This window comes from Typopeltis vanoorti, chromosome 17 (assembly GCF_054136105.1).
Source record: "Typopeltis vanoorti isolate ZY-2024b chromosome 17, IOZ_Tvanoo_1.0, whole genome shotgun sequence".
NCBI lineage: Eukaryota > Metazoa > Arthropoda > Arachnida > Uropygi > Thelyphonidae > Typopeltis > Typopeltis vanoorti.
In genome coordinates, this window is record NC_143565.1 from 49,055,482 (window position 1) to 49,083,024 (window position 27,543).

At 35.9% G+C, this 27,543-nt stretch overlaps 1 protein-coding gene across 2 annotated transcripts in view; it reads left to right on the top strand.

The window, feature by feature from the left end:
* Nucleotides 1-3,004: 3,004 nt before the first annotated feature.
* The window catches only part of LOC150097373 (TATA box-binding protein-associated factor RNA polymerase I subunit A-like), a 232,994-nt gene continuing 208,455 nt past the window's right edge, over nucleotides 3,005-27,543 (top strand). For both annotated transcript variants that reach the window (XM_090407416.1, XM_090407417.1), the window contains exons 1-2: nucleotides 3,005-3,031; nucleotides 16,503-16,608. In XM_090407416.1, the coding sequence (XP_090263542.1) occupies nucleotides 16,537-16,608 (72 nt within the window). In that variant the 5' untranslated portion in view covers nucleotides 3,005-3,031; nucleotides 16,503-16,536. The remainder of the gene's footprint in view (nucleotides 3,032-16,502; nucleotides 16,609-27,543) is intronic.

Below are 27,543 nucleotides of genomic sequence, written 5' to 3' on the forward strand. Positions count from 1 at the left end.
AGATTTTTGGAATAAGTGTGTGTGTGTGTGTGTGTGTGTGTGTGTGTGTGTGTGTGTGTGTGTGTGTGTGTGTGTGTGTGTGTGTGTGTGTGTGTGTGTGTATAAAAGGACGAAAAAGAGATAAGAAAAGAATCTTTGCCGCTGAAATGAAATATATCTGAAGAAGAGCAGATTATTATTATTATTTGACACCTCCAGGGAGTCCAAGACTCATCGAGGGAGGGCAACTACTCTAGAACTCTCAGTCTCCAACATTCAATCAACTAACTACAGCGAACCTCATCATCTACACCAACGCTACCACTAGGAAATCACAAACATCCATGCCCACGGCTGGATTCGAACTCGTAGCCATTTGGCTGCAGAGCGGATACGCTAACCACTCAGCCAGCCAGGCTGGCATAAGAGACTAAATTAAAAGAGAAATGGAGACACTGAAAAAAACGATTACAAACACTAATAATGAGAACCATAGAAAAAATACAGAACCAAATGAAAGACCATCTAGAACGAATGGTGTATGATAGATACACAAAGACGATCACCTACAAACCATAAGATCGAAGAAACATAGGTAGATCATGAAAAGTTGGGCCGAGATGGAAACAAGCCACCTGGCACATTCGCGATAGTAAGAAGAGTTTAGTGCTTCTCGAATATGAGAAATCATTCAGAGAAACCATTTTATCAATCTCTAGCAATGTACCACAGATATAGATATCACTACAGATTCACTGCCTTGGCTTTCACTTCTTTCCTGGCAACCTACTTATCCTAACCTAACCTTTTTGCTACTCATATATCATTTCTACATTAATGAAACTATGGTATCCTAGGAGAGCCTGTGTAGCTCAGTGGATGTGGCGTTTGCATACCACGGCGCTTGGCCGCACGAAGGTAGACTTGGTTTCGAGTCTAGTCGGCGACTAGAGGAAATTTTTCTAAGCCTTTTTTCGACCGGTTCCCGAGTTAGTCGATCTCTGGCACGGGCAAGCGGGTTTTTTCTCCCGGAAACTCGGGTTTTTCGTCCTGTAAACTCAAGAAAATCGACCGTAGAACCCACATTATTTCAGACATTAAATATATTGTGTTAGGGTTAGGGACCACGAGATGGCGGCACATTTGAGCCGTCTCTCTTCACTGTGTACTGCTTAATTAGTGATAGCCTTGGGCCATCTATCTCTGATTGGTACCAGTGGAGATTGAACTGCCCACTCAGTCTCCAAAAGTTAGATAGGGCTAAATGGCCTCTCCTACTCCCCGTATACGGGAATAAAAAAGGTGTTAGCTGATTTTTTTTTTTTTTTTTGGTATCCTAGGTCTGGTTCCCACTGATGTGACCTCAATAGACGTCAAAACCTGACTGTGTAGTGATCACCCCATAATGATATTATTTATTTATTATTACGTGACACCTCAAGAGAGTCTAAGGACTCATCGAGGGAGGACACCTACTCTACATCTATCTCCACCACCCAAATCCACCCACTACAACTAACTGCAACTACGTCAACGCCATCTGCCGCCCGCTACCACCACTAGTGTTTCCACAGACAATCACAAACATCCATTCCCACGGCGGGATTCGAACCCGCAGCCTTTTGGCTGGAGAGCGGATACGTTAACCGCTCGGCCAACCAGGCCTGCAAATTTCCTCTAGCCGCCGACTAGATTCGAAAACAAGTCTTCCTTCGTGCGGTCAAGCGCCATGGTATGCAAACGCGCATGCACTGAGCTACACAGGCTCTCATGTTAGTATCAAAAGTAAATATACTTTGCATCATAGGATACTAAGCCAATTTATCTGGCGTCATCAGCTACCATATACAAGTAGCTTAGTCGTGAAGATACTTCACGCACAAACTTTGTTTGCATACACATGGCGCGGAAATGGGGATGTGAGTTCAGTGTTGAAAAATGTAAGGTTTTAAAATATGGAAAACAAAGATGGAGTGCAGAATTTATGCTTGGTGAGAATATATTGTTGGAGGTAGAGGAAATAAGAGATCTGGGGGTGATAGTGGATAAGGATCTAAAATTTAGGGGACACATCGCCAAAATTGTGAAGACAACACAAAGGCTTCTGGGAATGATGAGGACACTGATGTATAGAAGTAGGGAGATTCTTGTTCTGTTGTATAAGGCTCTGATTAGGCCACACATGGACTATTGTGCCCAGATTTGGTCACCGGGTTTTCAGAAGGATGAAGAAATGTTGGAAAGGGTTCAAAGGTGACTGACTAAGGTAATTTCTGACCTCTGGAATGTCGAGTATGAGGAAAGATTGAGCAGATGTAATTTGCAGAGTCTGGTGAACAGGAGGAAGAGGGGAGATATGATAGAGACCTAGAAGTTGGTAAGGGCTTGTTATAGGATCAATGGTGGAGAAGTTCTACAGAGAATAGTGGGAGATCAGGGGAGAACCAGAGGTCATCCCTGGAAACTGTATAAAGAGGGTGTGAGTAGGGGAGTGAGAGGCAGGTTTTTTTCCTGCAGAGTTGTGAATGATTGGAATGCTTTGCCTGAGAGTGTGGTGTCTGCAAGGAGTTTGAGTGTGTTTAAGACACGGTATGATGAGATGTGTGTGTGATAAAAGGACCTCCCAGATGAGTCTTTGACTCCATGAGGTCTTGGAGTAATAATAATTACCCCAAGACTTCAATAATAATAATAATAATAATAATAATAATAATAATAATAATAATAATAATAATAATAATAATAATAATAATAAAGGGAGGTCAGAAGAATATAATTTCTTTGCAGGAATTATTTTGTAACCAAGTGAATAAAAAATTCTGCATATGTAATAGTCTGTAAAAGCTGCCAGTTTTACTCGTACTTACCAAATCCTTGTTTATTAATGATTATTTATTTTATTTATTTATTATTTTATTTTATTTTTTGAGGTAGAGGGGTGCTTGTTATATATCTGTGGATGCTGATTTCTGAAGTGCGCGTGCTTTAACTGTGGTATGTGAGTGGTAAACATCTTGAAATGTTACTTGAATCCTTTCAGAGTTGTGTGAAAGTAATTTGAAAATTATTCATAGAATATCAGAGATGAATAGTGTAATGTAATATAGCTGAATGTATTAGATATTATTTATGCACATCGACCCAAGGAAAGGAGCTTCTATAAAACATGCTAAATTAGTATACTCGGTTCGGTATTAGTGCAGAAAAGACCTTTTCTGTAAATTTCAAAATTTTCTTAGCAAGCTAGACTAGGAAATGACCACTTTTTTTTTTGGCTCTTCCGCTGTTTGTTTACAACTGGATGTGAATAGGTATTTAAAAATGCAATTAGAAATCTGAACTTATTGTCTTTATTTTCTAGATTACTCTGTATCTCGAAATAACTGTCCATGTACCCTCGTAAAATATACGGAAACTTATTTCATGCTTTCTAATTGCATTTTATAATTATAGGAAAACAATAACAACAAAAGAAACGAGTTTTGCATGTTAGATTCTGCCGTATAGAACCTTATTTCTCCGTTACTGAGTATTAAGCACCCATTAATTTCAACTTTAATTTGCATTATAAGTAAAATAATTATATTTAACTTAAAATTTACACTTTTTGTCATGATTCAGAGAAGAAGGAAAAAACAAAACATGAAGCGTAGATTAGAATAAATTGTGAAATGTTAACAGAATTAGGAAATGTCATTCTGAGAGAACTTAGTTCAGTGCTGACATTTAAAAGAAATTTCCAGCACCACATCATTTGTATGTCTATTTCAGTCATTGCAACATTTTGCTACTCTTCATATTTTGGAGTTATTAAATGAGAACCTTCATGGACTTTGAAGACTTACCATGTGCAGCAACACTGACCAATAAATATTCATATAGTACCTCTTATCTCCCTGAACTCATGCATTGAGAAAATACTGTTGTCCACCACCTACAATTTCTACTCATTAACCACTCTCCAAGCAAAATAAAATAAAATTTAAAAAAAAAAACTGTCCTTATTCTTATTGTCTCGCATTCTTTCCCAACTTCCATGAATTACCCCTTTGTTCTGTTCTATTTTGTTCATGTATTGGAGCATTTCTTTAGCATCTATGATACCTCCCCAGTCTTCCATATCCCAGCTTTACTACCTGACATCTAAATTTTGTGACTTGCAAATCTTTGCTGTATTATAATGAGCATTCCACTGTCTCTATTTTTTGGTCACTCACTTCTTATTCTGTCTGCCAGTTTCTCATTTCAGAATAACCCAATCTACCAAGTTTGTGCATAATCCAGATGTGCCTGTGTCATAGCCATATATAGTGGGATAATAACCTTTTTACTCTTGAACTTTAACATCTTGTCAATGAAATCCACAGCTTGTGATCTTTTCATTCCAACATGCATAATTACACTTTACATCAATGAACCGGTAACCATTATCCTTTGTACACAATATCAGTATACTTAAATCATCCTGCTGGCTTTATACATCACTTTTATTAACTGTTATCTTTCCCACTTTTGCTTTGTTAGCAAACCATTGGATGTAACTCAGAATTCATCCCAATATCATGAAATGTATAAATTAAATAGCATTGGACTAAATACAGAACCCTGCAGTACAACACTAGCTGCTTACCTTCTATTCTACTCACCTGCTACTACTCTTTCATGTCTGTCCATCATTCATCTCTTATCCAGGCTTCATTTCCATTTTCTTTTGTCTAATAGATTTCTATGTTGTATACTGTCAGCTGGCTTTGCAAAGTTCAGTAGTATAATGATGTAGTCATTTTCTTTATCTAACTCAACTATTACTGTGTTATAGTTATTAATGTAACACCTAACTTTCCCAAAGCTGTGCTGTCCTCAGCAGAATATCATACTATTATATGCCCATTCCTGAATTCTTCTCTTAATCAACTTTTCCAGATAATTTTGAGCAGTCTGTAATTTCCTACCATACCTAGGAGCTTCTTCTACATAATGAAACTATTTTGTCCTCTGTTCACTCTCTTGCAACCCCACTAGAGCTGAAACTTAAATTGAAACAGCCTGGCAAAGTACTGTCAGACTGTTTAAATTTACTGGATGGGACATCAGGTTAATATCCCATCCAGTTCCATGGCAGCATTCTCATTGAGATTTTGTAATATCTTAAATACCTCTAGTTCATCTACCTCTATTCTGATACCCATCTGTCATTGTAATTTCTCTGCCTGGATGATACATTCTTGCAAAGTAATTACTCAGATTCAACAGTTCCTTAAACTTCTGTTATCTCCCCACCACTAGCATTCATTAAAGTTACAATCATTCTCCTTTTACTTACCATATAGTAGCAGAACTCCTTGGGATTTCTTATGGCTTGACCAGCTAATTTCTTCTTATAATCTGATTTTGCTTTCATTGTTATGTTGTGTTTCTTACCTTTACTTTGCACTGCTTATGAGCTTGCTAATCTCCTTTCTCTTTATATTCTCTCAGCATGTTCTCTCCCCCACCCTCCCTGCTGCTACTTAGTGATGCTAGTCATCACTAAGTAGCAGCAGGTATTTGGTGTGCAAATCATTAAAGTTATTTATTCTTTGAATTCTAGGTTTGATACCACTTCCCTCAAATGCTCTTCTACTATTTCCCATGCATCTACTAACATCCTTCTCTTGCAGTTTCTTATGCCATGGCACTGGTTCAAAGCTGTTGCCTAATTATGTCATAATCACTGGCTGTGTACTTCACAATATACTCTATTGTGTGTGTGTTTCAATAAGGAAATACTGTGAGTAGGCATATTTAAATAAATTATAATACTGGAATAAATTCATGTAAAATATTATTTTGGAATTGTCAGTTATTGTTTGATTATCTTTGTACTGAAGATGCCTTTGATACTTAGGCAAAAATTACACTAATAAAATAATATTTTAAGTGAGTTTATTCCGGTATTATAAATTATTTAAATACTCTGTCTTAACTGAAAATTCCATATGATTATCCATCTCTCAGGTGAAGGCTGCAGATCAGTCTCCTCTGTCAACTACCTTGGTTACGGAAAAAATCCTATCACCAGATCTAGTACTTTGATTCCCTGTCCTACCCTCTTCTCCCATTTCGTGTTTTTTTTCAGGTAATTATCTCTTAGTAACTACATAAATTCCATTTCCTTCTAACTATACATTCTCTCTTCCTTCCAATTCCATCTCCATATTTTATGGGGAGTTTAAATATAGAGTAATTATTAATTACTTCTCCAGTACTAATTCAGCCAATTTTCTGATACACATCTTTTCCATCTTCATTTGCAAACTCACCTATAGCAGCAGCCTACTATACATTTTTCTCAGTGTATGTCTTGTCAAATTTCTATTCTTATTGGTTGCATTTCTGCTGTCATCAGCAGTTCATCTCTCCCATCCTATTCCATCCATTTTTCTAGAAAATAGAATACAAAGTGTTTTATCTGTATAACTAATAACCTTCCAACCATACATTCTCTCTTCCTTCCAATTCCGTCTCCATATTTTATCATCATCTGTTCATTAGACATCCACAGAAGCTGTATGGTCACTCTGATGCTCGGTGATGTGCCACACACCAGTCCTCATCATGTAGTCCTGTTGTATGCTTTTCTGGAGGCTTCAACTCTCTGAAGATCAGTCACTCTACACACCATCCATCTCACTGACGGTCTGACTCTTCCTCTTTTTTCCAGGAACTTTACCTTTTTTACTGTTTTAAGAAATCCTCCTTCCATCCTTATAATGTGGTCCAAAATATTTTAACTTTCTTCTGTCAATACCCTTAAGGAGCCTTAAAGTTCTACTGATCTTGTCTAACACCCATTCATTTGTATGCCTTTCAGTATATCCCCAACAGCCTTCTGTAACACCACATCTCAAAAGCAGCAATCCTTTTCTTATTTGACTTCTTTAGGTTCCCAATCTTACATCCATAAATCGCTGTTGGAAAAACAGCTGCATCCAAAATCCTCAATTTTGTTCCTGTGGAGATCCATCCTTCCAGATTTTAGACGTCTCAGACAGTTGTTTTAGTCATTCCTAATATTATAATAAATTTGGTTTAATCCTTTATCCAAGTGTAAGCAAACAAAGTTTGCGCCTGAAAATATCTTCAGGACTATGGTAAAGTGGTGCATCCCTAGGCAACTCACAGCAAAGGTGGACCAAGCTCTCATCGTCCTTGTCTCAGTATCTCCATAGTATCTGATGAGAGCTTGGTCCACCTTTGCTGCGAGTTGCCTAGGGATGCACTACTTTACCTCAGTCCTGAAGATATTTTCAGGCGCAAACTTTGTTTGCTTACACTTGGATAAAGGATTAAACCAAATTTATTATAGTCTAACCAAGTGCAAAATAAACTTCCAAAGTCATTCCTAATCTTCTTCTGATGTTTTGTGAACAGCAATTCTTCATATTAATAATGGGTCCAGGTACTCATTTTTGCTGACTTCCTCAGTTCTTTCTCTATTAAGGTACAGTTGTTATCCAAGGGCGTCCCTGTTTGCATTTCCTTTGAGAACTATAATCTTTGTCTTAATAGGATTGAGTTGAAGTCCTATGTTATTATTGATCTTGTTAACTTTATCAAGAATTTGTCCTAGTATCAACAGTATCATCAGCATACCTCAGATTAGTGATCAATCTACCACTTATCCTAATTCCTGTCTTGAGCTAATCCAATGTTTCAACCATGATGTCCTCAGCATATATACTAAACTAGTGAGGAAAAAGTAAACATCCTTGCCTAACTTCCTTTCCAATCAGTTAATTCAACACCTGTTCTTACCATGACTTCTTGCTCCCTGTAGAAGTTGACTATTAACCTGATAGGGTGTTGAGGAAAACTCATTCTTTTCATTACTTCCCACAGTTTCACATGCTAAACACAGTCAAAAGTTTTAGAGTAGTCTAAGAAACACATTACCAGAGGGAGTCTAAATTCTTTATATTTTTCTATGGTCTGTCTAAGGCAAAGGATCTGATCTCTGGTGCCCTTATCTTTCCTAAAACCTGCTTGTTCCTCAGGCATCTCTGCCTCAACTTTGGCCTCAATCCTATTCAGCATGATCTTCAATAAAATCTTGCTTGTTGAGATATTGAACTAATAGTTGTATAGTTCTTGCAATCCTTCATATCTCCTTTCGTATGTAGTGGTATGAAAATCGACTTCTTCCAGTCTCTAGGCCATGATCCTGTCTCCCATATTCTTGTAATCAATCTATGAAATACTCTTATCCCTCCATCCCCTTTTTTGGCCTTAACTCTGCTTGGATTTCATCTGCAAATGGGGCTGTTAAGCTGCTTGATTGTTCTTTCAATTTCATGCCTAAGTAGAAGAGGTTCCAAATCGGAATTTTCCTGGTGAGAGTGCTCCTCCAAATTTTCTTTATCCACGCTGTTGTACAGTTCCTCACAGTATTCTCTCCATTTGTTTTTGATTTCCACTTCTTCTGTTAGTAATGCTTCATTCCTGTCTTTGATGACATTCAATTTGGGCTTAAACTTGGGCTTTAGGTCACAAACTAAATTAAACATCCTTTTATAGTTGTGCCTCCTCATCTGGAACTCTATCTCTTCACATTTATTAGTAATAAAACTTTTCCTTGTCCTGTATGATGGCTCTTCTGACTTCTGTATGTAATCTCTTATATTCCTCAGTCCCTGACCTGACTCCTTCCCAAAGCATTTCTTGTGAGTTCTCCACATTGGCAGAAAACAAAGATGGTTTCAGGACTGTACAATGTCAGTTATGAGGATTGGCTGAGGGAATGTGGGCTGCAGAGTTTTGTGGATAGAAAAAGGAGAGGTGATATGATTGAGACCTTTTAAACTGTTGAGAGGCAGTTACAGGGTGGACATTCGGGACTTCTTTTGCTTGGTGGAACAGCAGGAAGGAGTGATGACAATGGGCCATCCCCAGAAGTTATGAAAGGAAGTGGTGAGCAAGAGGGTGAGGAGTGGTTTTTTTGTGTGGAGGGTGGTTGAACTGTGGAATGCATTGCCTGATAGCGTGGTGAGAGCAAGAACGGTCAATGAGTTCAAGGAATGGTATGATAGACTTTGTGTTTCCTAGGAAGGACCTCCCACGATGAGTCTCTTGACTCCATGGAGGCCTGCATGATAATAATAATAAAAAAAAATTTTGGTCACAGCATCAAAGGATCTGGTTATGACTTGGATATCCTCTCCTTGTTGATAACTGGTGAGTGTGATATCATGTCTTGATTTGGTGAATGAATAGACATGCAGAAGTTTCAAGAAGAAAAGTGGACTGTATGTGAAATTATAAACAGGTGTATAATATAATTAAAAATAAATTTGCCCACGATGAGTCTCTTGACTCCATGGAGGCCTGCATAATAATAATAAAAAAAAAATTTTAGTCACAGCATCAAAGGATCTGGTTATGACTTGGATATCCCCTCCTTGTTGATAACTGGTGAGTGTGATATCGTGTCTTCATTTGGTAAATGAATAGACATGCAGAAGTTTCAAGGAGAAAAGTGGACTTTATGTGAAATTATAAACAGGTGTATAATATAATTAGAAATAAATTTGATGTTTCATGGATGGAAAAATTTAGAAAAAGAAAATTATCATTAGTGCATGGAAGCAACTTAAATATTCATTAGCTGTACTTATCAAGTGAGAGAGAGAGATTTGGATTAAAATATATGACCCTAGGGAAAAATCAAACAGGAATTGTGTAGAAGAGAAAGCTGGAAAAGATATAAAGAGAGCAGATGGAACTGAAAAAAATAAATAAAAAGACTAGTTGAGGAAGTGGCTGGTATAATAAAGAAAACTGACATTATAAGAGGAGACTAGCACCATGATCCAAGGAGTTCCAGATTAATGACCTTGATAGATGGAGAGTGTGTTCAGGTGACTAATAAAGTAAAGACAGTAGTGCTGGTTAATGATAACTATATTGTGGCATTTCATCATATTAAAGTAAGTTTTCTTTCTGAAGGGAATAGGGAAGGTTGAAGAATTAGAGTGTAATACTGAGTTCACTATGTCAGGAGAGCAATGAGTCTGGATGAAATTTTGCCATATGTTTTAATTGAAATGTGCTAAGAAGCCGATTATGTCATTAACCTGGCTGATTAATGAAAGTTGCAATTTAAAGAGTCCCTAAAGAGCATAAGATAGTTCCATTGCATAAATGTAGTAGAATGGAGGCATCAAAATATGGGCTGATTTCTGTTTTTTAATTAAGATTTTGAAGAAAACTTCAGTGAGTCTGAAGTCTTCTCCAAAAGTCTCTAAAATTAGATGATCAGAATTGGATGGAAATGAGGATAATGCTACTTAAGGGAATGCTCTTGTTTCATACCTATTTGAAACAAAGAGGAGCCTCCCTCTTAAATAACTTTACCCTCATTTGCATCCATTTCTGGCCATGAATTAAATTTGGTATAAAATTCAGTGATAAAAACAGTGAAAATTAAATTTTTCAGGAAATGACAATGTATACTAAAATATTAATTAAAAAACTTTAGTCAATACCTTCCTATATTTCAGCAATGTTACATTGCTATCTTCTGGGAACATAAAACTCTGATATGTGCATGCAGGCACTAACAACGAGCAAATGAGGCTGAAGAAGGCAGCTGGCATTGGTCCTAGAATCCTAAAAGTGCCCCCTAGCAGGCTAAATTGGGTTGTCTTAGTTGTTGGACTGATGTTCTAAGGATGCAAGCTTCCCAAATTTGGGGCAGTCTCATGAACCCAAATTTGTTCAGATTGGGAAGTTTTTTAGAGCTGAGGCTGATTCCAAGAACAATCTTTCATATTTATATTTGCTACGGTTCTCAACCAAACGCACTACACAGGTGAGCTTTCAAATGTCCGACTCAAAGATACCTTCGATCTCATCCAAGCCAAATTTCCTCCTTATATCTCAGCCCTATTTCAGTTCACCATGAACTCAGGCTATTTTGTTTGACAGGGAAAATTCTACAAACAGATAGTGTACAGCCATGGGTTCTTCCCCCCCCCCCCAGCAAACTTCATTATGGAGACTTTGAAGAAAAAGTCTTAAACTCAGCCCCAACTTTACTATTAAATTGTTCTACCTACCATCCCATTGAATATGATCCCACCAGCTCCCAAATCAGAATACTCCAAAGGCTCCTTAAGAAGGTTACTTCTTGGCCTGAGGAAGTGACTAGCAAACTAAAACCTTTCAACTCTAGACCCCCCCCCCCCAAATATATGGACTACCAAAAATCCATTGGTAGAATGTGCCATTACATCCCATTGTGGATGGCATTGATTCCTCCTACATACAGATTAGCCAGACATTTAGCCAAAGTGCTCTCACATTATACTGGCAACACATCATCACACATAAAAAACCTCAGCCCACTTTAAAGCCAGTATAGACAACCTCTCACTCCAAAACACTGACATAATGGTCAGTTTTGATGTCCTTTCGGTATTCACAAATGTCCGACTCAAAGATACCTTCGATCTCATCCAAGCCAAATTTCCTCCTTATATCTCAGCCCTATTTCAGTTCACCATGAACTCAGGCTATTTTGTTTGACAGGGAAAATTCTACAAACAGATAGTGTACAGCCATGGGTTCTCCCCCCCCCCCAGCAAACTTCATTATGGAGACTTTTGAAGAAAAAGTCTTAAACTCAGCCCCACAAAAACCCACCGTTTGACTATGCTACGTGGGTGATGTGTTCTCTATTTGGCCATATGGCCTAGACACACACACACTCCGCAACTTCATAACACACTTAAACAATCAACACCCAGAATCCAGTTCACCTTGGAAAAAGAAAACAATAACAACAGTCTCCCCTTTTCTAGACACTCTGATTACATGCCAACCTGATGGATTCCTGGCAATAGCTACAACCCCCCAAAAATCCAGAAAATATAAAAACCGGTTAACCACAACTCCCCCCCCCCCCCCTTCTTAACAGAGATTATACTAAATCTATCACCATTCCATATATCCAGAGCAAATCTGAAAAGCTCACAAAAAATCCTAAAAAAATATGACCTGACTACCTGTTACAAACCGCATAAGAAATTGGCATCCCTTATCTGCTCCACCACAGACAAGCCACTTTCCCTAGACCTACCTGGAGTATACCAGGTCCCTTACAGCTGTAAACTGTCTTACTATGGCCAAACAGGCAGGACAGCTAATATCAGGATTTACGAACACAAAGACTACATCCAGTTTCACTAATACAGCCACTCAGGACTTGTGGACCATGCACTGGATACCTGCCACAGAATACACTAGCGGAAACCCACTTTACTACACCATAGCAAATATAAATGTGAAAGATTGTTCTTGGAATCAGCCTCATCTAAAAAAACTTCCCAAATCTCAACAAATTTGGGTGCATGAGACTGCCCCAAATTTGGGAAGCTTGCATGCTTAGAACATCAGCACAACAGCTAAGACAACCCAATTTAGACCACTAGGGAGCACCTTTAGGACTCTAAGACCAACGCCAGTTGCCATCTTCAGCCTCATTTGCTCTTTGTTAGTGCCTGCGTGCATATATCATAGTTTTATGTTCCCAGAAGATGACAATGTAACGTTATGTTGAATTTTTTCCTGACAATTATTCATAAGACTATTACACTTTTTTTATCTAATCTTTGTCAAGTAGCTTTATTTTATCCTCCTACATGTTTCGCCAATCTTTTTCTATTGGCATCCTCAGGGAATACAAACTAGTAAGCTAAAATGAAGGCTACAGACTAGGTTATAACTGATGGTTCTAATTCATACAAAAAATTGGTATCGTGCGTGTCTCGTTAACGTGATTTATTCGTTATGGCTCATGACGTAATCGTTATGAAAGTTCATTTCTTTGATGTTTAATGATCTGATAAAAGTTTTCTAAATTTCTGGTAAAATTAGACCTTGATTCTTGTTTAGGTTTTCAGTTTTACGGGCAACTGTAGCTGCTTCTTTAAAGGTTCTTGAATGGTAGTTATCTTCTATGTATGGCATAAGGCTCTTATCCCACTCAATGTGATGGTTAGTAGAGGTAAAGCGGCATGAAAGGCCTGAAATGTCTTGTCTGTTATTTCTGACATATCCTATGTGTTCTTTCTTTCTCGTTTCAAAGCTTCTAGAGGTCTGACCTACGTAACTAATACCACATGAGCAAGGTATATTATATACTCCAGAGTACTTACATAATAAATAACGGAAAAACTCACGTAGAAATATTATTTAATAGTATAATTTTCGCCTGTGTGTCACAGGCATCTTCAGTACAATTAGGCACAAAAATTAAACACTAACTGACAATTCCAAAAAGCGCCACCTAAGTAGCTGGTGTAAGATAACTAAAAAGGTCAATAACTTTCCTAAAAAAAAAAAAAAAAAAAAAATTAATACAATAAAAAGTTAGGAAAGATTAGCTCATTTGTAAAGTACTATCTCCCATAAAGGGGATAGACGTAAGCCGTCGGATCTGTTTAAGTTAGGAGAATGAAGTAGAGTTTCACATGCTTCTTTATAAAGGCGTTCCATGAGAAACTGACTTTTGTGAAGAACTTTTGTCTTTCTCCAATGAAGATAACTACCATTCAAGAACCTTTAAAGAAGCAGCTACAGTTGCCCGTAAAACTGAAAACCTAAACAAGAATCAAGGTCTAATTTTACCAGAAATTTAGAAAACTTTTATCAGATCATTAAACATCAAAGAAATGAACTTTCATAACGATTACGTCATGAGCCATAACGAATAAATCACGTTAACGAGACACGCACAATACCAATTTTTTGTATGAATTAGAACCATCAGTTATAACCTAGTCTGTAACCTTCATTTTAGCTTACTAGTTTGTATTCCCTGAGGATTCCGATAGAAAAAGATTGGCGAAACATGTAGGAGGATAAAATAAAGCTACTTGACAAAGATTAGATAAAAAAAAGTGTAATAGTCTTATGACAATGTAACATTGCCGAAATATAGGAAGGTAATGGTTAAAGTTTTTTAATTAATATTTTAGTTAATCTATCAACAAGAAAAGACAGTGAAAATAGACAGAAACATCAAAAACATCAACTGCATTCTGAATGGAGAATCCTATAGAACAAGTAAAATATTTCATTTATTTACACACAATTTTTAGTGAAAATGGCAAATTAAACATGGAAATAGATGACAGTTGAATTAGCAGAGCTGGTATGGGAGGAAGTCAATTGAAGAAATTTATATGGAGTCCTCTACTTATCATTATTTTTATTTCACCTTTTAAAGATTAACTATGAGACTTCAACTGCAATGATCTGGAATTTTACCTTCAGATTACAAATTCTTTGTGAATGCTGTTCCAGCTCAAGTTTCTTTTTCTAAATCTTTTCTTGGGAAAGGCAAGGGGAAGACTATTTTCTATAGTCTTCCTCTTGCCTTTCCCTCTTTCTTTTTATTTTCTGCATCCTCCTTGGTATTCTCTCCAAATTCATTATCATTGTATATCAAAACCACATCAAGCTGAAGTTGACAAGCATTTCTCCAATCCTTTCTCTAATGTCTGTATTTCTGATTTTTTTCCCCCCTGATATTCTCTCAGAACTTTCAGTTTCATTGCTTTTATTCTACAGTACTTGTCTCTTTTTATTAGTCTCCCTCTGAACAAAAAGAACATCAGCCCAACAGCCGCTACCACTCAGCCAGCCAGCCAGCCTGGCTGGCCGAGTGGCAGCGGATCTGCTCTCCAGCCGAAGGGCTGCAGGTTCGAATCCCGTCGTGGGCATGGTTGTTTGTGATTGTCTGTGGAAATGGTGGTAATTGGCGGGTTGATGCCGTTGGTGTAGTTGTGGTCAGTTGGTGGATTGAGTGGCAGAGACAGAGTTGTAGAGCAAGCGCCTTCCCTCGATGAGTCTTTGGACTCCCTGGAGGTGTCAAATAATAATAATAACAATAAAGTATCTTCTTTTAATCAAAGGTGCTTACACAAAAGTACAAGCTTGTGTAAGCATCTTTGATTAAAAGAGGTACTTCAATGGGATCTCACTGTCCCAAAGTAGGTTACTTGCACTGTTAAAATATCTCCTGATATAAGCTTTTATCGCTGGTAAGTATACCTTCTAAATATTTGAAGTTATTACTACTTTTTAGAGTATTAGACACATTAAATGTAACATCATTAACTTGTACATATTCTCTATGATTTAAAACCATTTTCTTACTCTTTTTGCTTTTTCCTGTGCCTATACTTGTCATTTTTAAATTTTTCCAGGGAAACCCAGTCTGTAATTTTTCTAAATTTCCATTGTCTCTACATCATTTCCCTTATAGCAAAAATCAAATTAATTGGATCTCCCTTTTCTAAAACCATATTCTTCTCCTAGACCTTCCTCTATTTTATCCCTTATTCTTCTTGCCATTATCTTTTCATAAATCTTCACAAATCATGGACTGCTGTGAATTGATTTGTTCACTTGGTTTTCAAAAGTATGAAGAGATGTTGAAAGGATCCAGATGCGATTGACTAAGTTAGTTTCTGATCTCTGGACTGTTGAATATGAAGAAAGGTTGAGAAGATGCAATTTACAGAGTCTAGTAGATAGGAGGAAGAAGGGGTGATGTCATAGAGACGTCATACAAGTTGGTAAAGGGTTGCTATAGGATTAATGTTGAAGAGGTTTTTCATAAAATGGTGGGAGATCAGGGGAGAACAAGAAGTCATCCCTGTAAGCTGAATAAGCAGGGTGTGAGCAAGAGAGTGAGAAGCAGGTTTTTTGCATGGCGAGTTGTGAATGACTGCAATGCATTTCCTGAGAGTGTGGTGTCTGCAGAGAATTTGAATGTGTTTAATGCATGGTATGATGAGCTTTGTGTCTGACAAAGAGATCTCCCAGATGAGTCTTTGACTCTGTAGGATCTTAGGATAATAATAATAATATGAATCTTTGCACAGTGACATAATGTCATTCCTTCATAGTTAACATTCTCCCTTCTTGAGTCCCTCTCTCTCACATTTTAAGCATTTCTGGTCGAAATGCATATCTCATATGTATTTATATCTACTCTCAGATTTCTGCCTCAAATTGCTACCTTTCTGGTTTTTGATGCTTTTTTTTTGTCTCATATTGATATCTATTCTCCACTTCATTCCTCTTGAATATTTTATATCATTTTGTCACTGCTTTCAAGACCAATTGTCTGATTAACATTACTATATAAAATTGTTTGTCTTTATAATAAAGCAAAAAAAAATTAATTTTTTGCTTAAAAAATAGAAAAGTTCAGTTTTAATTTATTCCATTTTTGGTGTTTATTTTTAATAAAAGAAAAAATATTTGAGCATACAACTTAAAATTGTTGCATTATTATAAGAGAAGTATGTTGATATATATATATATATATATATATATATATATATATCAGTATAATGCTAATTTAACATCAATAAATGAGCTTACTTTTTAATAAAATTATTTTATATGACAAGATGATTACATAAAAGTATTTGAATAGTGTTTAACATTATATTTATTTTCTTATATAGCTCATAAAACAACAGACTTAGCAATATAGATAATATGCCTCGGAAACCTGTAGGATTGGATCTGACATTTCAGGAGGAGAAGGAAGATAATATAACTCATAAATTGGTAAGAAAAAATTATAGTCATGATTTTCAAATTCCTGATATGTTGTCTCAAGGGATATCATGATTGGGTGACATGAAAAAGTACATCGTTGCAAACTTCCTATCAACACTTTTCTGACAAATTAATCTGTTTTTGACTTTAATATTATCAGATCATATATTTTATTTTTATCTTCTAAAGCACTTCTTACTTCTTCGGTCTTCCTAGATCTTAGTCTTCCTCTAAGTCTTTTTCCTGTCATCTTGGCAAAAAACACTCGTTTTGGCTAACTTTCCTCTCTCATTCGGCTTCAGTGACCACACCACGTGAGATTTGTCTATTTTCATTGTCTTTGTCTTTTTATATTGCCAATTTTTATACCAAATTTCTTACAGCAGTTATTCAATTTAGTCAGTGAATCTTACAGACTTGTACTAGATTTATACTTGTATTAGATTTAGAAGCATAACATCAACTGCATAAGATAAAGAGCAGCTGAGATTAACATATCCAATTTTGATATCAAGCTTAATACCACTTTCCATCATAATGTGATCCATATAGATGATGAATAACAGTGGAGATAATGCTCACCCTTGTCTCACCTAATTTAACATCAAACCATATATTCCTATACCTCCTTCAATTTTAAGTGTTGACTTATGATTTATATACACAACAACAAATATAGATCGTGTTGTTCAATATAATGTCCTATTTACACCATATAACTAGTTCTGAACAGCTTTTCTCTTGTCACCTTTCATTTGCCTTTTCCAGACTACAAAACTTAAATCATCATCATGTGTATCAAGGATTTAGGCCTAGCATGGCCTGTTCCAGCCTTATAAGTCATCGTTGAATCGTTTAAGAGGACGTCCTGGTTTTCTTTTTCTTAATGGCTTGTACTTTAAGGCTTGATTTGGTAATCTTTCTGTTTTCATTCTTTGAACGTGTTCCATCCATTTATGTTTATATTTTTTAATTTTTTCTATTACTGGTTCTTGGTTTAATTCTTTCATAATTTCTTCATTTCTTTTGTGATCAAATAGGGTATACTTTGCAGTTTTTCTCATAAACTTCATTTCTGCTGTTATTAATCTTTGTTTGTCTTTTTGTTTTATTGTCCAGATTTTGCTTCCATACATTAAGACTGGTAAGGCTAACTTTTAATCTAGTTTGTTTTTGAACTAGGTTTGGTTTAAATATAGAGTTAATTACACCTGTTATTTTTAAATATTTTACGATTTTTACTTTTATATCTTTTTCATTTTCATATGTGATCATACATCCTAGGTAGTTAAATGAATTCATCTGTTCTAAAATCTTGTTATCTATTACTATTTTAGTTCTTGCTGGATCTTGTCCTTTAAAGGCCATAGTTTTTGATTTTTCTATTGATATTATCAAACAATAATCTTTGGTTATCTCATTTAGATCTAAAATGGCTTTCTGTAAGTTATCTTCAGAATTTGTAATTATTATTTGGTCATCAGCAAAAAGGAGGGTATTTAAGTTCGCTGTAGGAGAAAGTTTAATTCCTTGATTTTTATATTTTTATTTCATTTTATTATTATTTCATTAAATAAATATTAAAAAGAGTTGCTGAGAGGGGATATCCCTGTCGGACCCCTTGGTTTATCTCTCTCGTATATCATAGCTCGTGATTTAATCTTATTTGTATTTGATTATTTTCATATATACTTGTGATAGCTTTTAGGATATTATTTGGTATTTGTCTTTCTTTTAATATGTTAAATAATATGTTTCTTTTAACTTTATCAAATGATTTTTCAAAGTCAATAAATGCAATATGTGTTTCTAAATTGTATTCTCTTCTTTTCTCTATTATTAATTTTAGGCAAAAGGCCGGGTCTATACATGATCGTCCTTTTCTAAATCCATTCTGTACTTCTAAAATAAAGTTTTTGGAATATTTCAGTAGTTTGCTATTTAAGATTCTGTAAATATATTTTGTAACAGGAATTTAGTATACTGATACCTCCATAGTTTTTAGGGTCATCTCTATTACCTTTTTTAAAGATAGGAATCACAATTGCTTTCTTCCATTCTATTGGGGGGATACCAGTTGAATAAATTTTATTTAAAAATAATAAGAGTCTTTCTTTGAATCTTGTTCCTGCGCATTTATATAAATCTGAACCTAGCTTATCTTCTTCAGGTGATTTTCCGTTTCTTGTTTCTTTCAGGCTGATTTCTAATTCTTCTTTAGTTATTTCCTTTTCATTTTCATTAATTGTTTGCCAGTTGTCTTTTTTTTTAAATATTTGTCTGTCCACAATTTAAAAATTCTTCTAATTTCAATTTGGTGTTTAATTTTATGTTTTCTTTGGTATCTGCATTTAAATGTTTCAAAAACTTATGTACATTGGGTCTTATTTTATATAAATCATGTTCTAAATTAGAAACAAATTTGTTCCATGATTCTCTGTCTTTTTCTGACTTCTCTTTTAGCTATGGCTCTTATTCTTTTATATTCTATTTCATCTTCTAATCTTTTACTGCTTAACCATTTGTGATAGGCTTTTTTTTTTCTTTTTGATTATTTCTTTGATTGTATCATCCCAGATCTTCACTTTTTTCTTTTTATTGAATTTTCTGGTCTTTCCCAAGCTTTCATTTGCTGCTGCATTTAGTATCGTTTTTATATTAAGCCATTCTATTTCTATTTCTTCATTTCGTTTTATTTTATCTAGATATTGGTTAATTCTTTGTTCATATAGCCATTGTACATTTGTGTCATTCAGTTGTTTAGTTTTATAAACAAATGTTTCAAATTTTCTTTCTGTTCTTGTTAGTTATAGCCATTTAGGTGGTAATCTCAATTTTATTTTAACAAGGAAGTGGTCACTGCTTATTTCATATCCTCTGTGAACTCTAACATCTAGTGATAATTTTGATGTCTTTTCATTTAATATAAAATAATCTAATATTGATTTCCATCCTCTTGCTGCCCAAGTATATTAATATATGTCTTTATGTTTATAGAAGGAATTCATTATTTTTAGGTTCTTATAAACTACAAAGTCAATCGATTTTTTACCATTCATGTTTAAACTATGTTCTCCATGTATTCCTATATTATTATTAATTTTCGTGTTTCCAATTCTTGCATATAAGTCTCCTGCTAAAATTACGTAATCATTTTTATTTATTTTATTATATATATTTTGTAGCTGATTATAAAAATCAGTATTATCCTGTTCTCTTCCTTCTTCTGGGGCATATAAACCAATTATTGTTAAATAGCCTCTATCTATTTTTATTCTAGCTTCTATTATTCTTTCATTCCATAATTTATAATGTTTTAACTGTTTTGAAAGGGAAGTTATGAATCCAAATCATGACTCCTGCTTGTGATCTTTGGTCTCCGTCAACTCCACTGTATATTGTTGGATCCTACGTTGTACTCCGATGTATATTCTTAGCTGCTGACTGACTCCACATTCGAACACAGCGAAAATTTATTTTTTTTATTGTGCCACACTATGTTCTAATTTGCATAAGCAACATTGTGAAATCAACCATCTGCTAGCACAATATTGTTACCAACTTAATTCAGGCAGAAATTCTCCTTATTATATATATAGATGTATCGCTAAGATTCGAACTAATTTAATGAGCGGTGGAATGAAAGAAATCAGGCAAACACAAGATTCAACTCAAATAAAAACATTTAATGCAGTGTCACATAAATTTACATCAAAGTAGGGAAAATACAGTTAAACAATAATTAAGTTTTCATTGAGATACTAACAAACTACTCAGCTGAGTATAATAATTACGATTAGAACTTATGCATACAGATTCTATTCTTCTTATTATCAAGGATTCCTATCACAACTTCACTCTGATCAAAGTTATTATTCAATATAGTTTAAATATCAACTCAGTTTAACTATTCAGAACAGTTATAAAATATAATGATGTAAGATTTGGGTGGGATAGTTAATATCAGAGTGGGATAGTTAATATAAGGCATCAAGGTAGGGTTGGGGCTAATGGGGGTCTTAAATTCATGTACACTAATACTAGGAGTATTAGGAACAAGAAGGAAGAGTTTTTGGCCATGGTTGGCACTTCCAGACCACAGGTTATAGGTATTAGTGAAACATGGCTGACTGTAGATGATATAACTAGTGGGATTGAATGTGATGGGTATAGTGTGTTCAGGAATGACAGAGAGAATAAAATGGGGGGAGGAGTATTGTTGATGATAGCTGATGAGCTCCAGCCACGGAGAATAGAAGTTGAATTGCAGGATAGAGAAAAGAGCACATTTGAGGCCATTTGGTGTGAGATTGTGGCTAGCAGAACTAAATATACAATTGGGTGCTGCTATAGACCAGGTGATGGAAAAGATGGTGGTGACAGTATGCACAAGCAAATAGAAGAAATGGGTGGAAGGAGGGTGATTATTATGGGAGATTTCAACTATGGTCGCATTGATTGGAGTGAGGAGAGGACACATGGGAGGAAGGAACTGGTTTTATGCGGTTATTAAGGGATAACTATCTGCGACAGCATATAATGGAAAATACTAGGGATCAGAGAGTGCTTGACCTAGTAATTACATCTGAGGATTTGGCTGTAACAAATATGACCACATTGCCACCAATCGGTGAGAGTGATCATAGGGTCTTAACTTGGGAGGTGGCTAAAGGTGTAGAATTTTCAATTAAGACAGGGTACATGTGGAATTATCGGGCGGGAAAGTATGACAAGCTTAGGAGTTTGATTGGTTCAGTGCCATGGCATGTACAACTGCAAGGACTAGAAGTTGATAGTGCATGGGAGGTAGTTAAGAAGTGCTTGCATGAAGCAATGGCTGATTGTATACCTAGAGTCCGAATAATAAATCAAGTAGGGGTTAAATGGATGAATAACACCATTAAGCTTGAGTTGCAAAAAAAGAAACAACTATGGAGGGAATTTAAGGAGAAGGGTGACCGGCAGGCACATGAACGGTATAAAGCGCAGGCCAGAAGGGTGACGAGTGTGGTAAGAAAAGCAAAAAAGGATTACGAAAGAACATTGGCCATGCAGGCTAAAGAGAATCCTAAACAGTTTTTTAGATATGTAGCAAGTAAAAGGAAAAATGTACATGGCAGATTGATTTTAAAGAATGCCGATGGTAGGGAGGTAACTGAATCAGTTGAGATAGTTGAGTTACTGAGTGAGCACTTTGCAAAAGTATATCATCCAGGTGGTGACATTGCAGAAACGAATAAACCAGTAGATTATACGGGAATTGTGGTTAATGAAGTGGAGGTGAGTAGTCTATTGCATAACCTCAATGTCAATACATCTGTGGGATTGGATGGTATACCAGCTCGTGTTGTACGAGAAGCAGCTAAAGAATTGTCAGTACCCTTGACCATTTTGTTTAATTTGAGTCTCGGGTCTGGGTTAGTCCCGAGCGGGTGGAAAGGGGGGAAAATAGTTCCACTGCATAAAGGTGGTTCCAAGACTGCTGTTGTAAATTACCGACCAATTAGCATATCAGGAATCATTGTCAAGGTCTTAGAGAAAATAGTCAAGAGGAAAATACAAGATTGGATAGAAGAAAATGGGATACTGTATCGGGGACAGCATGGTTTTGTGAAGGGTAGGTCATGCCTCAGTAACTTGCTCACGTATTATAACACAGTGACGGCTGAACTGGATAAGGGTAATGGGTTTACGGTGATTCTACTGGACCTTGCCAAGGCCTTTGACAGGATTCCACATGGAATTCTAATCAGTAAATTGCAGCATATGGGAATGGACATAGGGTTGGTGAGATGGATAGGAGGGTGGTTGACGGAGAGATATCAGAGAGTGGTTTACTCGGGAGTAGAGTCCACAAGACGGCCTGTGACTAGTGGTGTGCCACAAGGATCTGTTCTTGGACCACTGCTGTTTAATTTGTTCATAAATGATATAGGAAATGATCTGAGAGGAACAGTTCATTTGTTTGCGGATGATGCGAAGTTGGGTAGGGCAATAGTGAATGCAGATGACGTCAAAATTTTGCAGGATGATTTGGATAGATTGGAGGTCTGGGCTAAGGAGAATGGATGTCAGTTTAATGTGGCAAAATGTAAGGTTATGCATTTTGGGGTGAAAAGATTGGCGGCAGTTTACTGCATTGGTGGAACCCTGCTCCAGGAAATTGATGAGGCATGAGATTTAGGAGTGTTGGTAGATAAGGAATTGAAATTTAGGGGACACATTGGAAAAGTGACCAAAACAGCTCATCAAATCACTTGGTTGCTGAAGAATATGTTGACAAGCAGAGACAAGCAGGTTATTGTTCCTCTCTATCGAGCCTTGATAAGACCCCATCTAGACTACTGTGCTCAGATTTGGTCACCTAGGTTTCTTCTTGATGGGGAGGAGGTGGAGAGGATCCAGAGGCGAGTGACCAAGATGATAGCAGGTCTGTGGAATGAACCGTATGAGAACAGGTTGAGGATTTGTGGGTTGCAAAAATTGGTTGATAGGCGGAGGAGGGGAGATATGATTGAGACATTCAAATTACTGAAGGGTTTCTATAAAATTAATTCAGAAGATATTTTTGAGAACAGGGCTGGTTGTGGGAGGACTAGGGGACATCCATGGAAACTGGGCAAAAGTGTGGTTAGTAAAGGTGTTAGAGCTGGGTTCTTTACTTTTAGAGTAGTGAATGAGTGGAATGCGCTCCCTGAGTCTGTAGTGGATGCTGTGACAGTGAATGAGTTTAAGGCGAGGTATGATAGATACTGTATGAATGTCAAATAGTTGTGATGAATATGATTTGGGCCTCCCTCGATGAGTCTAATGACTCCTGGAGTTGCCCGTAATAATAATAATAATAATAATAAACCATGAGACATTCATTTGAAGATTTCAAAGTTCTATCAACCTAGCAGAATAGTTTGCAGAAATTTCAGTTTACCAATATTACATTAAGTTTTCTTACAACAGGCTTCTCTATATATAACACTTTCAGTCTTGAACCATTAATCCAAATGGTACAATATTTGGCACGTCAAGAGGGAAATGTCTCACTATATCACACATTCGATCTTGAATAGTTAAATACAGCAATAAGGATTAAATTATGTTCGCCTGAAATAAGTTCACTACTTCACACTAGGCATAGAAAAGATATCCTTACAGGTACAAACAGTATAGCTTCCTCATTAACGAGAATCCTACAAACATTCCTTGGTTTATGAATACTTCCGCCATGAGAGCACAGAAATATTATAGAATCTTGGGTTTCAGTAAGTGATTAATTAACTCGGGAGAATTTATCTTCTTGCTCGTAATTGCCTAACTTTCAATATTTCTTGCTCATTCTTATTATCGTTTCGTCCAATGCTATCCTTCTGTGAGGCGATAGGAAATTATAAAAGAATAAGAGCTCCACGAAAGTTAAGTCAAAATACAGAGCGGTTCCCAATTCCTTCCTACTCCATTCAGCCCCAGGTTATCTCTCTCCTGCTTATTACTGTCTCACTTCTTTTCCATGTACTACTCATGATATCCTACTCTCCTTTTCCTGCCAAAATCTGGTTCTAACTGGTTTTATTGATACCGAACTAGCTTCTTGTACACTGTACAGTAACTTGTGCTAAAGCATGTGCTGGCTAAAAATAACATAATTTCTCACAACAACCAATCAAATCTTATTTTGAAGAATTATTTGGATACATTACATCTTTCTAATAACATAAAAAGATTACATATTTTACAGTTTTTATCTCTGTTTTAGTAATAACATTAATCTCATAATAATAAGCAACATTTAATACATAATTTTTATAACTGTACTTCATATCAAAATAAAATAAGTGAACAAATAAATATTAATAAAGATAACTAAAAAAAAGATATGAACAGCATACTATTAATAAGAGATTATTAGTCTGATGAGCAAATATAGTTCAGGGAATGGCAGATTATGTTGGACTCTGAATGAATTATTAATAATTTTCATTTCTCTTCATTCAGAATCCAACAATATCACATTAAAATTTTTGGTTCACATAGTTCCGTTTAATTCCTTTTTTGTTTCAGTGATTACTGCTATTTTAAAATTTCTTTCATTTAATAGTTGGTCTAATTCTATTTCTTTATATGCCTTTCCTCTTACATTCCAGTTTGCTATATGTATTATATTTTGTTGTTTCCATTTTTGTTTTACCTTTTCCATTCCAGGGTCGTTTTCCATAGATTCAATGCGATTATCTTTTTCTGTCAGCTTACAAGTAGAATTATGTTCTCCATGTCAGGGGACTAGCTGACGATGGAATAGTTCAGTGGTATGGCTGCTACCTTAAGGCTTCTGAACTAGCCTTCTTCCAAATTTAAACCCATAGAAGGAATAGGGTATATTGAAGGAGGAAAGAGTAGATTATAGAAGAATTATAGGAAGGTTTATAGAGAGGGTATAATATAAGGCCAGAAATGGAAAGACCCCATGGCCCTCGAGTACTCTAATAGCATAAGGGTCATAAAATAAGAAGAGTTGGCTGATAAGGCCTTATAAGAAAGATTAAAGTAAGTGGATCTTCCTCAAAGTAGAAGAAGAAGAGGATAGATCCAGCTCTCCATGGGAGTGCCACTTCCCTTACAATCAAGATGATTGCCCCTTATGGCCCTGTTGGTCCATGAGTCCTTATTCAGTATATTCTGACCACCCCACCATACACACACACGGTGGGCTCCCCTATCCGCCACCCAGGGAACGCACTTTCTAAGGGTTACAGGATCTCCCCGAGAGACGAAACTTAAATGCAGATCATTATTATATTCCCATATTTCTCAACTATTTGTCTTTAAGTGATAATCTGAACCTCACAATCTTTTTTTGTCTTAAACCTAGATTGTTCTTCTCCAAGCTTCCTTTTCACAATTTTTCTTAGCCTTTTCTCAAGTATACTTGCATAAATCTTACCAGGAACACTCTGTAATTCTAATATTCAGTTTTATTTCCTTTTTTTTGGGGGGGGGGGGACTATGAGAGCCCTACTCCAATCATCTGGAATTCAAGCCTTCTGGATTATGCAGCGTATCCACTGGAAAACTTTTATGCCTCCATATTTCATCTACTCCAGCTACCTTTCCATATTTAACATTTTTGATCTTTTTCTCCCTCAAATATTGATGCGTACTCCTGACTGCATTCCTCCTGAATGTTTCATAAATGCCACCTGAAGCCTCCCTCAGATGTTCATGGAAGAATGGCTTTTATCTGCCTGTTGCAGAGCATAGTTGCCATTAACTTGGCCAACTAATTTTGTGCAGAAGGAAGCGAATGCAGTGAAAACATTGGACTGTAAGCAGTGCACTATGTTTTTATTATTAGACTATAGTTCAATACTTACATAAAGTGAAGTACTTGCTAGAGAATAAGAGCTCATGGCAAGCAGCTAATTAATATGCATAAATATACCAATCAAATATAGCATTCTCCTTCATTATTGTTTTCTAATATACAGTATCTTAAAAAACACATTGTCCCCCACTCTGTACCTATTTGGTTACAATTAATTGAAAAATAAAAGTATTCAAAGTTATTCTACAGTTAATTGCATTTGACCAATTAAGATGAGCACTGATGTGCTATACACTCGTAAAACTTTCATACATCTATAAAAATGCAATTTTATTCATAAACTCCAATGTATTTCATCCAACGTTACGTGGACATCGTCAGGGAGATAGACCATTAACTTCATTCAAAACATGAATCACAATAAGTCATAAATCATGTGTATATTAGCTTGTGTCTCAGTTGCAGCTGAAGTATATGATATCTCACTATTACAGTTCAAAGCAGCAATTGTAGAAAGTTGTGTAGATAAAAAAAGAATTTAAAATAATTAATTAAAGAAAACCTTATAAACAATTAATAATGATCAATTTTTAAAACATGAATGTTGGCATGCAATCTGATTGGTTCAGATTTGGATGATTTCATAGCATTTCACGTTTCAAGGAAAGATGATCGAATTTGAACTTACTGGAATGAAGAAGTTTTGTCCGGTTCAAAAAATGTAATATAGTCTTGATGTTCTTCGGTTCTAATCAATGCAGAATGGCCAGTCTGTCCAAAATAACAAAGATGACATGAGTAGGGTGCTTGATAGAAACTTGGTAAGGAAAGAGGTATTAAAGTATCTTTTGTAGATGGTAAGAAGGAAGACGGTTTCCAAACTGGTTTGAAGGAAGCATACAGATTGAATTTATGAAGAATCCTTGCTATTTGTTCCAAGGTACCTTTGGGTATTGAAATTCTTTTCACATCAGATTGTAGTCTGGTAGATGGATGATAATTACCAATAATTTTTTGAATGGCAGTTTGTTGTGGCATTTGGGAGATTGATGGTCTAATTTTCCACACTTACTAGATGTCTTGGGAAATGCATTTTTCTGCTTCTGCCAGCATTTTAAAAGGCCGCTCCTAACATTGGCACCAACAAGCTAGAAACAGATGATGAGAATTGGGTGGGAGAAATCTATAGCCAGAAGTGTTTATAAAAAGGGTTAAAAGAAGTAGTTTTGTTGTATCCATTACACATCAGATTGCCTTTAATTTTATTCGGTTAATCTAACAAAAGGGGTTCAGAATAGCAGATGGTATTAGCTCTATAAAACTCTTGATAATGCCCATTTTCTGTGATGAATGATGGTGGAAGGATGAGTGAATGTATCTGCCATTAAAGGTTGGCTTCTGATAAACTGAAAATTCAACATGGCATGTGGAATTGCGAATTATTAAGCTATCCAAAAAGGGTAGTTGATTATTGGATTCAATAGTGAACTTGATATGGGAGTACAAGGAGTTTATTTTTTCTAGAAACTCTTTGAAATGTAGTAATTCTGACTCAGTGTAGGACCAGACTGCAAATATATCATCAACAATATGTAATCATATAAACCATATAAATCATATAAACAGTA